Source organism: Emydura macquarii, unplaced genomic scaffold, assembly GCF_026122565.2.
Source record: "Emydura macquarii macquarii isolate MOO-44397 ecotype Brisbane River unplaced genomic scaffold, CSIRO-AGI_Emac_v2 contig_1230, whole genome shotgun sequence".
NCBI lineage: Eukaryota > Metazoa > Chordata > Testudines > Chelidae > Emydura > Emydura macquarii.
This window is the reverse complement of record NW_027131367.1, coordinates 2696488-2710724: the sequence shown is the minus strand read 5'-3', so window position 1 is coordinate 2710724 and position 14237 is coordinate 2696488. Positions and strand designations below refer to the sequence as shown.

The window sequence follows — 14237 nt, the reverse complement described above, 5'->3', positions numbered from 1 at the left end:
GAAGTGAGTGGGAGCTGTGGGTGCTCAGCCCGTCTGGAAATGTGGTCGTGTATGCATCTTTAAGGTCATCTGGGGGTTTTATGCTTATGTCCATTGCTGCACATTGTGCGTGAATGTTGCAAACTGCTCAAGCTGTCTTCAGCTAGTCTGCAGAGTTCCTGGCTTTCCATTATCAAGCTGTCATCTGATTGTACGCCCCAGCAAATCTCAGGCTGTGACTCTCTCTTGAAGTCGGTGGTAGCACCACAGAACTCTAACACTAGACTTATTTCATGGATGTCTCAACATTCCATCAAGTGCAGCTGAGTTTTCTAGGCCCTTTGAAGCATTTGAATAATCCTGGCTTAGTACTTTTGTGGGACTTGGTTTTTCTGTTAACTGTAGGCATCTACCTGGGATCTCAGCATAAAGAAGATGTCATCCTTGTAGTGAGTTACATTTTATTGCTGTTTGAATAGCGAATAAACTTGCTCTGGAATGGTGAAAGATTAAAGCTCTTCTTAATGACGCTTGTATTACAAAAGGGACATTTCCCTTCATGCAGGAGACTAGTGGGTTTGGTTTTTGCATTTGGACAACTGCTCAGCCTCATGCAGTGTCAGCCTTGAGACGCCTCAGCTGTTAAACTTCAAGTTCAGTTCACGCTCTGGAAAACACAATTTCATCCAGCTCTTGGAATGACTCGATAGCATTTTGCCACTTTTTATTAAGGCCAAATGGGATTACCAACCCCAGTTTCTCCTAGATCCAATAACAGTCTTAGACTAGATGTGTTATGAGTGTTCAGTGTGTAAATTCCTGCTCCTTCTGTAAAACTTGAAAATCCTCTTGCTGAAAGTCTAATAACTGTTGCATACAACACCACTGCACCTCAGGCCTCCATGAGAGGAACCCCTACAGGTTATGACAGGAATGCTCTAGAGCAACCAAAATATTGAGGCAAGATCTCATTATTGGAGAAAAGCATGCTGTGCTAGTCAGCTTTTATTCTTTCTTTAAAAGGTGCAGAAGGATGCTATGGTGGCTTCTCTTTCCAGCCATTGCTCGCGTGCGGCCACACCAAGTGGTGTTTCCATCTTAACCGTAACAAACCTTATACCACAAAGGTTCTCCTTTTGTGCAAGCTTCTGTTTTGTGGGAGGAGCTTCCCTGCGTATAGAGTCCTCTGTCCCCAACCTAGGACAGTTGTGGTGGAAGGTCACTGGGTTTATTCTTACTGCAAAAGCTTGCTGCAGGAAAAGCGTTCCCAGCAGTGAGAGACTTGATAGTTCAAAGGTAACCCTGTCTCAGCGGCCTGGAGAGAGTTGTTCTACAGTAGCCACCTGGTCTGCACCATGAACCACTTCTGCCTCTAAGTAAGTAAAAATCCCCTGGCAATCCTTAGCGTGGTTCAGAAAATTGGTTAGTTCTGTGCACATAGCAGTTTGGCTAAGATTAAATAATCAGAAGCAGGCCACATGGATTTACAGCGTCTTTCTTGAGTGAGTGTGTTCTCATTAGAATGCCATTGCGGTTGGGAGTGAAAAGTCTGTTCCTGTGTTTGTGTGAAGAGGAAGTGTGTGCGTGTAATACGCTGCTGATACCCACTTGTATTGCTCTTCTATGGGCTGTGCGTGTTGGAGCTGGAAAGGACTTCTCTCAGTCTCAGAAATATCCCAGTGGTAGAGAGGGAGTCAGGACTCTTCGAGCTTTGCTTCCAGTGCTGGTGCTGACCTGCTGTGTGACCTTAGGCAGGCTCTTCACCTCCGCCTCAGATTCCCCATCTGTGAAACCAGGACGACGCCCACCTTCTGTAGTGCAGCTCTCACAGAGCGCTATGGATGAGCTAAATAAGAGTGTATGCAAAAACCCGAAGACACTTCGTGTGACTCCAAAGCAATATAAGCAGCATAAACCCAGGGAAGATCTGATCATGAGAGAATAACATCAGTGTAAATGAGTCTCCATATGAAAAGGTTGTTTGCCTTTGAGAATAAGGAGCCTTGGTCCATTTGTTGTTGTTGTTTATTAGTTTTACATAGGCCCTGGGAGCCATAGTCCTGAACCGGAACCCCATTGTGCTAGGTGCTGTACAAACACTCAACAAAAAGGCAATTGTTGTCGCAAGGACAATCTGAGTATAAGACAAGAGATGTCAGATGGACGCAGACAGATGGGGGAATCCAAGGAACCAATGAGACCATACTGGGCAGCGTAATAGGCCGTCTCAGTTCACTAGCAGCCCAAATTGCTGTCAAGTTTTTTTGTAGGCATCATGGCAAAGGAGAGTTTGGAGTGCTGCCCTCACCTCAGTGCGTGGCTGGTCGTACGTACGTTGATCCATAGCGACTGAGAATCTGAACTCTTCCTGAGCTGTCCCCTCCCCATTGCAAGCCTGCAGTGCCAACTTGCCAGCAGAAACGTGAGACTAACTTCCTCAGTTAGCGATATTTCTCCATGCAGGTCGATTAATCATTTTCCTGTTTGGAGACAGAAGCTGCAATGCCATTAGCTCAAACTCGTTCAAAACGTTGGGATTGCAGGAGTTGATCTCCGCCTCTAGTCTGATTCATTGGCCACTTCCTTTGGGGCTGTTGCTTGATTTTTGTCCAGAGGACGAGTAGAATTTGAGCCTTCATTGACTCCTGGCCGCCCTCCATTTGGGGGCATGGCTGCTAAGCCGAGCACGTGGCGTTGCATGGCACTGGGAATCCCAGGCTCCTGAGATACAGCAATAATACCCCACATGTGCGGATAAAGGCTGTTACGGCCCTGGTGACTGCCAAATTTGGGATGAAAATGTCTCTCCTAGCAATCCTCCCAGCTTGACATTTGTTATGGCTATAAAACGTAACTGCCTAATAAAACAGTACATGTGAGTCGAAGAAGGAGTGGGGAGGAGGTAGGTGCCTACTTCTTTCTGAGGGGAGGGGCGCACATACACTTCCTTTAGCTGGGGAATGTTAGGTGTCAATTCGGTAGTAACAATTTTAGAAAATATCTTTCAGGCTTTGGTAGCATGACATTAAAAAGAAGGCTTTTACCATGGAAATCCCCAGAGGGGAAGATTAAAGCGAACAGGTGCTGGAAAAATGTTTCTGCATTTTAGAACTTAATTAGATTTGAAAATGAATTCCAGATGGGCTAATTATGTGTGAGTTGTTGCAGGTTCGTTCTTGCAGGGGCAGGAGAGTGGTTGGGAAGCTGATGTAGCTTGATTGGATTTGATTCCTGGTTCTTGCAGTATTGCCAAGATCTAGAAACAGGCTGGCTTTCAGGCCCTGTGATCCCTCTGAAAAGATTCCACGTCTCCTGCTGCTCCTGTCAGAGCCAGAGAGATCTAAGGCCACAAGCCACCAGGCCTGTTGCTAAAATAACCACTGGGCCAACAATCTATCACATTCAAGGAGAAATGATTCTTATCAGAATAACTTTTAGAGGAAACTTCAAAGACTGGAAGGTTGGTTCTACAAAGGGGAAACTATTTCCAGGGACACAGGGCATTGGGGGCGCCACAGGCATCTACAAGCAAAGTAGCGTGCCGAAGCATGCCAGGGCACGCGTCTGAGTATGTGGGGACTGTCCGTAGTGAGAGAGGAGGGTGGCTGGCCACAGTGCGGCATGGTTTTGATATGTAAATGCTAGAATAACTGAGAAATGGGGGTGTAGCAGCATATTCAAAGCCAGAAAACGTAGCTTTTAAAGGGACAGTGTGGGGGACAATGTTATCCAGGAGTGTCTCTCCGAAGTGTTTGCCTGCTGGCTCCATTTTAGCAGTGCTTCGCAAAATCTAGAAGACCCCCCCTCTGTCTGCAGCATGGGGCTCAGGGACAGATTTCATGGCCTTTGCACAGTGCTCCCCAGGAAGTAAGTTGGGCATGCCGGGGCGAGAGCCGTGTCTGAGTCTGCGCATATGCCGGGGCGAGAGCCGTGTCTGAGTCTGTGCAGCCAACATGGGATCTGCCTCCCAGCCGCTCTTGCTTTCGAAAGCTTAGCAAATGTAAACTTTTCTGTAAGGTCTCTGATTGGAAATTATGGATGTCTAATTTATATATGGCTTGATGAATGATTTATATCCTGTTAAGTGATGATTTAGCTAGAAAATACAATCCCCTCTTACAGGATCTGTAATGAAAAGAGTCAGTTCTTATTAATTTATTTCTGAAGCTGTGTTTGAACTCCGTGTGTTTGACATGAATCAAGTCTAATTGTCATTTTATGATTAATGAACATATGCTGGCCATTTTTCTTCATAATTAAACTTTACGTTCAATTCATCTGACAAAGCAAAACAAGTTGGGGCTTTGGCAGGTTGTATGACTTCTCCATGTCTGTGTATTCAAGAAAAAGTGGCAGGTTTTCCAACGTTCGTGAACAGGCCTGCAGGGCACGAGCACGCACAATTTGAGTGGAGACTCCGGCACGTTGACCTGACGGGACAGCTTGTGCAGAGTCAGTTTTGTGTTCATCTGCGGCACGAAGGGGACGTTTCATTATGAAACGGCACCTTTTGGCTTGTCTGCTTCAAACGTCAACTGAGATGTGGGATGGGATTATCTGAGGAGCAGGGAAGCTGCTGGTCAAAGAGCAGCTATCGTTTCTAGCATTGTCTTCCCAGCAAGGAGAGCTGCACATCTGCTTTTTTAACAATAGCTTAGTGCCCAACAAAATGACAGAGGAAAATGAATAGTCTTCTGCATCTCCCATAAATCTGCAGAACACTCCCAGTAGTTCAGAAACCCCACATCTATCCAGGTGTCCCAGCTCCGGGATCCAGATGGCCTGTGCCATCTGTGCCCAGACCGGTCACTAACAGTGCTCTTCTTATTTCAGGACATAGACAAGTTTGGGAACGAGATCACGCAGCTAGCCCGCCCGCTCCCCGTCGAGTACCTGATCATAGATGTGAGTATTCGCTGCGCTTGCTGACTCATTGGCAGCTGGCCGTAGAATCGAAGCAGAGCTCCTTTCACACCACCGAACCTTCTGAAAAGTCCACAAGGTTGGAAGGTTTTCACTCGAGTTTGCTTTCTTTAAGTATGGGGGCGCAACAGGCAGCACGCTTTTGTGTGAGCGCAGCACGCTGGGCTGGGCGGTGATGGGATGCCAGAGAAATGCATTTACTTCCTCAAAAGGCGCTGCTGGGAGTGTCTTATTGCTGTTCTGAAACAGAACTTATCCATAAAACGAAGGAAGCAGGCAGCCCCATGGATGTTGCTGGCATGGATATGGCATTAAATCACTGGGAGCTAATTAGAAAGCTCCAGTTGTCACTTGATTGTGATTAAGTTGTGATTAAGAATGCTGCCCATTCTCGTGATCAGCAAGCTGGGTTTGTACTATGACAAGGCCGACAGCTCCTTCCTTGCCAGTCCCCAGTGCTTTTGTTTGGAAGAAGGAATCTAGCTGCAGTACTGTGCTGAGGTCCCATCTGCCCACCACTCAATGTGTCCCCCTAGGTAACAGGGTTGTTTCTTGGGGTTTGCATCCTTGAGTGTTGGGAGCCAAAGGGCAATTGGTCTGAGAGCCCTGCCTTGTTCAGAAAATGTTACCAGCACACTTGGGAGCAGCATTAAAACTCTGCCACGGTCTTTCAGCTTTAATGGGAGGCTTCCCTGGATGGGAGACTGGGAGGCAGATAATTCAGATGACAGGAAATATTGCAGGAGTGGAGGTGGTGCCACTAATGATTAAATCCATTCAAAGCGATTGGTCCACTCCAGCTGCTGCGAGATGAATACAAATGTCCCGAGCACTGCCCTAGGAAACCCCAGATGTGGGGAAGCAGGCGGACTGGAAGCCAACACTCGCTCTTCCTCTTTGTCCGTTTTTTTCGGGGGGAGAGGGGGCGAGGTTACTTATCAAAGCAGCATTTGGGCTGAAGACTTTGTCATGTGATTCATGCAGTGCAATATTGCGTTTGGAACAATGGGACCCATTGTGTGACATTCCATTCCAATTGACAACACTGGAAGGTATTTATTACCCAAGCAGTAAAAGCATCTGGTTGTGGACTACCTGGGGTGTAATTAAGATGGAAACAGATTGACAGAACATACACTTAGGAGGAGTCTGGGATGATGGAAAACTGAATTTCTGAAGCATCTTCTTTTTAAAAAAAACCAAACCAAACCAGTATTCTTCCATTTCCTAGTGTAATGAAAGTTCTCTCTGCATCGTTGGTGTCAGTTACAAAATGCACACATCTCCGATTGAAACGCCCTTTTTTAATACGGCTTTAATAGCCAGAGACTCAGAGTAGCAGCCCACGCAATCTTCTGTGAGTAACTTGTAGATGATCTGGCCCAGCAACCACCTCCTCCTTCCAACTGATATAAGCGGTAAAGAGGAGAAATGTTAGTGCAGTCCCAGCACAGTGTGTGCACAGCTCAGGGTCACAGAACGCATGAGGACAGCAAAGGGTTGATGTCTGAACACTACATGGCTCGGTTCCACCCAATAAGAATTTAGGAGCCCACTTGCTATCATGGGCATTATGGGATTTCTGAGCCATGTTCTCCCCTGCATCTGGCAAAATCCCCACCCAACCCACTGATGGCACTGGAAATCGTGGACAAAGAGTGTATTGATGGCAGGGGATTCCAGCGTTAGGAGGAGACTCCTGGAAGTGCATATATTTGCACTGAATCGAGAGGGGTCTCATCCTTCGCTGGAATGACTGATTCCAGTGGCAGAAAGGTGCACAAGATTGGAGTCAGTTACCATTTGGATAAAAGCTTGTATCAGCCTCAGGGCTTTTGCTGCTTTCTTTCCAGTGTGCCTTTGTATTGACTGCACTGCACTGAAGCACTTCTTCTTGCTAAAAGTTTTCATACTGGACTGATACAAACAGCTAAAGCCAAGTTCTCGGTAAGGCACCAACTTTCTGGTTCCACTAATCTTCCTTGGCAAGACATAAAGGAACCGTATTTTTATTTGGTTCGCTTGCAGTAAGTTCCCCTTCCCCAATACGCCGTGTGTGATGAAGCACCCCGCTCTCCAGCGGCATTGGAAACCTGCACCCTGTCCAGGTGATAACCACTCCGAGCCAGGAGGAGGCGTGATCCTCGCTAGTTCAGACTATTGGTTAGGCCATGCGACCAGGCCTAAGTGTTTCCTGCTGTTTGTTTCCTTGGGCTGTGCTCCAGGTCCGGCACTGCGGTGCAGAGCAGAGCAGAGCAGAGAGAAAACAGCTATATTTAGAGAAGTGATCTGGGTGAACTCTTCATTCATTTCTCAGACTGCCCCAAGTCCCAGTTGCAGATTTCAGTAATGCCTCCCTGTTCCTCTTTAATCAAACCTCCTCAGTGAAATTCTTCCAACGCAGTGGAGCTTTTATGTAAAAAGAGCCAGTTCCAAGTGGGCCGGCCTCAGGCGCACAGTTGTCAGATCCATGGGGGCGAGGGGGGACGTCTGCTGTGCTTCCACAGCCTATGTGAACCTGCGTGTTTTCCAAACATTTTCAAGGTAGAGTTGGATGCCGTGCTCAGTTGGTTGATATCTAATTGCTGGGGCCTCCCTGAGCAAGGGAAATGCTGATCAAATGCCCTTTAAATGTGAAAAGGGCTTTAGAAGTTCCACGTAGTAATCACTGTGTGACCTTCATGGCTGAAATATTGCAGTGTGAGGTGAGTGGCATTTCTCCGCTATTGGAGGCAGTGGACCGACGTCTCCATCACCAATGGACCTGGCCTGGCCTGTGTAGAGTAGCAGCACTGCTCTAATAGTGCTCTCTCTTCAATTTTTAGATTACCACCACTTTCCCCAAGGATCCAGTTTACACTTTTTCTATTTCTCAAAATCTGTTCCCTATTGAGAATCGTGACGTGCTGGGGGAAACTCAGGTAAGGAATGCTTTAAAGTGCATCTGTTCTAGCTGTACAAGAACATGCCCGTAGGTAATCTTTTGCGTGTTTCCCTTCCTCTAATACCTCTGAAAGGGGATAGCAGCAGAGACTGCAGCAGCTGTTCCATTGAGCCATCTTCTCATAGTTTGATCCACACTTGGCAATAGTCACAGCAAAACTTCCCGCCCTGAATGCTTTGCATCGCCCTATAAATCATCCCTGCTGGACGTGCCAATTCCCACCCATCCCAGTGATGCAGACGGAGGCCTCTTTGTTTGTCAAGAATTGCCTCTTGCAAATCATTTCTAAAAAGGAGCTGCCAATTCCATTGTGTTCTTGTTTGATCAAGAATCAGTGAAGAGCGCATCCTGTGTGTGACAAAACAGCCTGCTACGGGTGGGTCAAACAAAATGCAGGGCCTACAGTGGCTCATGGATTTCGTGCTGACACCGAGAATGCTGGCTGCCTTTGCTGAATGTTTGTCAAAGCCTGAACTATTCATTACAGAAAGAGGCCCCGGATAACACTGGTCGGAGGCGGCTATCCAATTGCCCAAGCCACATGTGAACTGGCAAAATCAGCACAAATTTGGGGTTACTTGGTAATGGTCAGTTTCTCAAAAGGGATCTGCATGAAAAGTATCAAAAGTTTCTTCTGAAATAGTTGGACATAAAATGAATCAGAAGTGACTAGTCTCTGCCCAGACACTGAAACCCTCCTGCAGATGCCATAGGCAGAAGCTGTGAGAGAGGCAACTCCAATGTGTCACTTAGCAATTCAGATTTCTTGCTGTATATGGGAGTAGTCAGCACTGCTGCAAAACGCTGTGCAGGCAGCGGGAGTGTGCGGTCAGAGGATTCTCCTCTTCTGCCCCTGGCAGGCCTGCTCCGGTTCATCACACTTGGCTGATGCAGGTGGTAGCCAGTGTACTCCCACCTGACCAGGCCACTAGTGGGGCTTTATCTTCCTCTGCCCCTTGTTCCCTCACTTCCCCAAACCAGCGTGGCTCCGAGACTTGCTGCCGTCCTGAGTGCTCCGGTGTCTGGGGTCTGTATGCCCTGGGTCTTTCAGAGGTCTAAATAATGCAGAGGTTAGGCTGACCCTAAGATTCCATTCCTCTGGAAATGTGAAAAGCTGCGATTCAGTCTGCATGGCGCTCTGCTTTCAGGATGTCAGTGTGAATCATAGCTGTGTCTACTGGTAGAGGAGGGAGTTTTACCAGCATCTTATTTGTCCATGTATCTGAATGGAAAAACCAAGGCATCACATTGGGGTAAGGAAACGTGACTTCTTTATTGTTTTTCTTCCCCTTCCAATCTCTGCAGGACTTCCACAGCTTGGCCACATACCTGTCTCAGAACACTTCCTCTGTTTTCCTAGACGTCATCTCTGATTTCCATCTGCTCCTCTTTCTGGTCACCAATGAGGTCATGCCTCTACAGGTATGGAATCGGAAGGAAATGACTTTGGCTAATGACAAAGGCGCACAGAGCTGGCAATGAGCATCACGTAACAGACCAGCTCTAAACCTCACCACCCCAGAATCAAAGCAGGAGCATCAGTCGCATGTGCGTTGGAAAGCGCCGTGTGCCTGTTACACCCCATTTGAGTCCTCAGCACCAGCTCGTTTGATGGCTTATCTGTAGTTCCTGCTGAGAAAATATACAGCTTGCCAATTATTTTATTTTCAGTGACCCTTCTGCTCGGTTTATCTGTGTTTTGGATGTCCTGCTCCGCCTCTGCATGGCTTTGAAGCAGTGAGTAGCTAGTGGTTGTGTGAGCATGGCCTTAAGCTGGAGACAGCCGACTTGGCTCCGGCTCAGGTAGCTGGAAAGGTTAAAAATATCAGAATCAGAAATTTCTGTTATAATGATAACAAGATCAGAGTCACCAAATCTCTTCCAGGACGGCTACTTCCTGTCTGTGCAGCTCTGGCTTTACTGGCTTGGCACTAGGAGCTTGGCTGCATGTCAGGCCCTGACTTAACATCTGCGCCACTCATCTTTTCCCGTTTTTAAATAACATGCCAGCAAAAAAAAGCCACGTGTTTTCCAGAGGCTTCGAGAACTGCCCAAGCTGAGCGTGTGTAGAACAGCTGGGCTGACAGTGGGCAGCTGGAGATCAGGACCAATCAGAGGGATTTTGTGCGTGTTGCATTCAGAATTTTTCCAGTCTTTTTCTTTTCCTTTTTCTTGATGATAAAAGTGTGAATGAGCCTTAGCTCTCTTACAGGTTCGCTGCAGAAATGGGCAGCGGCTGCCATTCGGGGGCTGGGGGACTGGCTGCTTTACCTCCCGTACGGTGCTCCTGTAACGAGGGGCCAGTAGTGATGGTCAGAGCCCCACCGCATGTAGGCAGGCACCGTACAGATTTCCCCGTGTAAACCGGCCTATACACCTCAAAACTGTTCTCCAAGCCCTCCTGCTAGTCCAGCCTGGACCTCTGGAGTCAAGTCTCCATATCTTGATTAGGAGTATGGTGGCTTCCTCCAATCCTGCTAAGTTTTACAGCCCAACATTAATAAAAAAAAATTGCCAGGTACTTTTGGCCCCCTTTTCTGTGCAGGGGGATGCAACAGATGGCTTTTGGCTCCATCATATATTCATGTATAGATTATAAAGCCAGAAGAGACCACAGTGATCATCTCATCTGACATAGAAGCGCCCTGAATGAATTCCTCTAGCAGGGAGATGCAGGGTCCGACTTTCAGGGGGAATGTCTGAGCCCTGGGGAGAAACTAGAAGCAGGATTTATAACGCCAATCAAACTCCTCATCGACTAGGAGCGTCAAGGGTTCAAACCCGGCTTGCGTGTCAGCTCGCTTGTGTCCCCAGAGATTCCAGGGAGCCCCTCTATAAAAGGGTGAAAGATCAAATTATTGGGATTTCTTTGAGAATTCCTGGCTGCCCCGGGTGAATAAACTCAAGATGGTGCATGGAGTGTGGGGAGGAGCGGTAGGGACCTGCAGGAGCACAGCTGTTGTCCGTGGGTGCCGTGGGGAAGGTGGCTGGCGGTGACCTGTGTGCTCTCTCTTTCAGGATAGCATCAGCCTACTGCTGGAGGCGGTGAGGACCAGAAATGAGGAGCTGGCGCAGACCTGGAAGAAATCGGAGCAATGGGCCACCATTGAACAGCTCTGTAGTAAGTCCCCAGATTTCCCCTCTGTTCTCCTGTGCCTGGGTCACATTGCTTTGGGACCGCTTGTTCCCAGCAAGGGGGAGAAACGATGCGGTTTTCCTGGGCTGGCTGCGCCTGCACCAGGGCCGAGTGTGGGGCCCAGAGCACTGGGAAGCTGTACCCCCCTCCTGGGCCAAGGCCAGGCGCCTCGCTGGAGGGCTGTGACATGAGCCTCTACCCGGGCCAGGGGAGCCGCAGCTACAAGTGATGGGTGGGGGTGAGTTGGTTTAGAAAGACGGTTCTGTTCCCGCAAAAGGAATCGAGTAAGAATGTGTGTGTCTGGGGGTTGCTCTTCCCTGCCTGAGTAGAGCACATCCAGAGCAGAGACGCTCAACCCTGGGGCTCTGCGGCAGGGCGGTGGCGTTGGAATCGCTGCTCTTCCAGTTGGTACGATTAGACTGGCCTGGCGAGTTACCTGCGCCAGTGGCGAAGTGCGAGACAGGAGCACTGAAAGCGTGGTGTGCCGCTGTCCGCCTTAGTCTCCTGCCTGGGGGAGGTGTGGCATTGCGGCGTCAAGCAGTCTGCAGTGCAGTGACCCTGCCCGTTGGGGGCCGGGACAGAGCCCTGCCCCGCTCTCTGGGTGCAAAGGTACCGGCGTGTGGACGGCAGGTGTAATAACGTGAGCTTCGCTGGCCCAAGAGACTGCCGGCTTCAGACCCAGAGGCCCCAGGGTCAGGCCCTGCCACTCGCCCATCCGGGGATGTCTCGTTACGTGTAGAAACTCCCCTGTAAACTGCTCTGCTGAGGCTGCATCTCCTCCCGCCTCTACTCCTCACCTCTGCTCCGTTTCCCCCTTACAGGCACAGTTGGTGTGCAGCTCTCAGGGTTACATGAATACGGTGCCATGGGCGGCTCGCCCCATGCCACGTCCTCAGCCATGTGGGCTTGCCAACACTGCACCTTCATGAACCAGCCCGGCACAGACCACTGCGAGATGTGCAGCCTCCCCAGGACCTAGCCCCTGCTGCTCGGAGTTAGGGGCAGACTCAACAATATAGAGGCAAACCCTTTAAAAAGCAGCATGGTTTCTCATGCCCCCACCCCGTAATGATGCGCCACAAGGGGCAGACCGAGAGGTGGGGCGGCCACGTCTGTAGCGCTCTGCACTATCCTTTCCAGGGCCTAGGGATAGGGAGGGGGGAGGCAGGCTTCCTGTCAGTGGGATTTCACCTGCAAACTGGAACTCCCCGAGCTATTCGGCCGGCCCGAGGAGCCCCTGCTCTTCCGTGTCCACGCTTGCAGCTCCCTCGGAGATGACGTGGGCTATCTCCCTGCACTGTCATTCCCGCCACCGCCCGCCTCGCTCTAGGTTAGACAGCAGCTGCTTCTCCCTCTGAGCCGAGCGAGCACGTCCATGCCAGGCAAAGCCGGGTGGCTGGGCCGGCCATCTCCATGGGTGCATGGCAGTAGCGGCTGACCTCCCTCCATCCGCTTGCGTGTGTGCGGCGCCCGGCCCCGGCAGCCTTAACACAGGAGATGGCCTGGGGAGGGCGAGAGGCTGCAGGCAGGGCCTGCTCCTGCAGAATCACTGTCCCCTCCTCAGACGCCTGCTTGGTTGGCAGCAGTCGGCTCTTCTCCAGTGGTTTTTTGTAGCCCTCGGGGCCTGAGTCAGCTGAGCCTGCACCACAATTACAGCTTGGACTCAATGGTCTAACCCAGCAGAACATGGGATGAGCGACAGCGCCGGGCCAGCCAGCAAAGCTGCCACGCCCCGAGCTGCTCTGCAGTGCCTCTGGCTCTCTTGGCATGTGAGAGGGGAGCTGGCCTGCACCAGCCTCCCAGCCGGGCATCTCTCTCTCAGCTTGCCCACGAGCCCTGCCCCTCCTGGGGGAGCCCTCCCTGCAGTCCGGTAGCACCGCGGCAGATGTATTTTGAACTCCCTCTCCACAGAGCAGGTCTGGCCGACGCTCTTTGGCTCTCCCCTCCCAGGGCTATGGCATGCTAACAAAGGGCCTGGCCGGCGTGGTTGTCTGTTCCTGCCAGCCAGATCCCCTGATGGCCAAGGTACGAGCACAGTGTGCTGGCCAACATCCCAGACCCGAGGGGCCCCGCTGGCCACGTGGCATGTTGCTTCTGTTAATGTGCCAAGGGTCCCGCAGCAGGCGGGCAGCCTGGGCCAGTGCAGAGCAAGCTCCGTGGAGCAGCCACCCTTTCCCTCCCCCCTTTCTCCCTTCAGCACACTGCCCGTCGCAGGGCGTGATCCGGACACAGCAACACACGGTGCGTGCTCCTTCCATGCCCACTGCTTTGCGGTCAGCGCATCTCCATCCGCCAGCCACTCTGAAGTCCTGCAGTAGCTGCCCCGGAGGGGGTCGCTTTCCCCGGCCAGCTCTCCTCTGCAGAGCGAGGCGCTGGCACTTAGGAAGTGAATGTACCTTGTTATTCTGCTGTGCGGGGGCAGCCGCAGGGCCTGGCTCCAGCAGCAGAGACATGGCAGCCCTTCTGCATGAAACCCTGGAGGGCTGGGCTGGCTGCTTTTCCGCTGGGTTGCTTGGTAGTTAGCCGCAGTCCTGCAGCCTGGGTACAGGTGCCCACGCAAAGGAAAGAGCCCCACCCCTCTTAGTTTCCATTGGAGCGAAGTGACCCCCTGGCAAACGCGCAGCATGTTCCGGGGTTGGAGTTGGCTCCTTCCAGCTCGCCGGGGTCTCCTCTCAGCAGATCCAGCCTTGTTAGCGTCTCCGTAGTGCCTGAAGTTCAGAGTTGACCCTGGGGGCACCGAAGGGGCGTCCAGTCCTCAACGGGCAGGTCTCCACTAAATCACCACTCGCTGCTGCTGCTGCTGGTTTCACCACACTGGGGCAGAATGGCCGGTCTTGTGCTTCCTCGGCCTGCACGTGAGTGACCCTCCAGCATCCCAGCCAGGCGAGAGGGCGCGTGGCGAAGCGCCGTTCGCAAGCCTGCCTTCCCCTCTCCCAGACTGAAGTTCAGCCTGACCCCCTCCTCCCCCCAGCGTCACTTCGGCCCGTTTGCCGGTCCTGGGGCCGGGCCCCGCCCCGCGGTTCACAGCTTCTCGCCGCTTCTTCTCCTTCCAATTCCCAACTCATTGTTTGACCTTCTTACTTCCCCTGCTGCCCTGTGACCGAGCCCTTCCCAGCTGTGCAGAGAGGCACCGTCTCATTCCCCAAAGGAAACCATGGCGCTGCCGTTCAGCAGCTCCATGCTGGGATGGGAGGTGTCATTCCTCCCGCCCCCCGCCGGGTTTCCTCCCAGACTAGGACAGGCTGGTCATCTTAA

At 51.1% G+C, this 14237-nt stretch overlaps 1 protein-coding gene across 1 annotated transcript in view; it reads left to right on the top strand.

Annotated features, from left to right (window-relative positions):
• NPLOC4 (NPL4 homolog, ubiquitin recognition factor) overlaps positions 1-14030 on the top strand; it is a 39754-nt gene extending 25724 nt beyond the window's left edge. Inside the window, exons 13-17 of the mRNA XM_067547267.1 lie at positions 4813-4884; positions 7728-7823; positions 9152-9268; positions 10865-10967; positions 11804-14030. Coding sequence (XP_067403368.1) covers positions 4813-4884; positions 7728-7823; positions 9152-9268; positions 10865-10967; positions 11804-11961 — 546 coding nt within the window. The 3' untranslated portion in view covers positions 11962-14030. The remainder of the gene's footprint in view (positions 1-4812; positions 4885-7727; positions 7824-9151; positions 9269-10864; positions 10968-11803) is intronic.
• Positions 14031-14237: the final 207 nt, after the last annotated feature.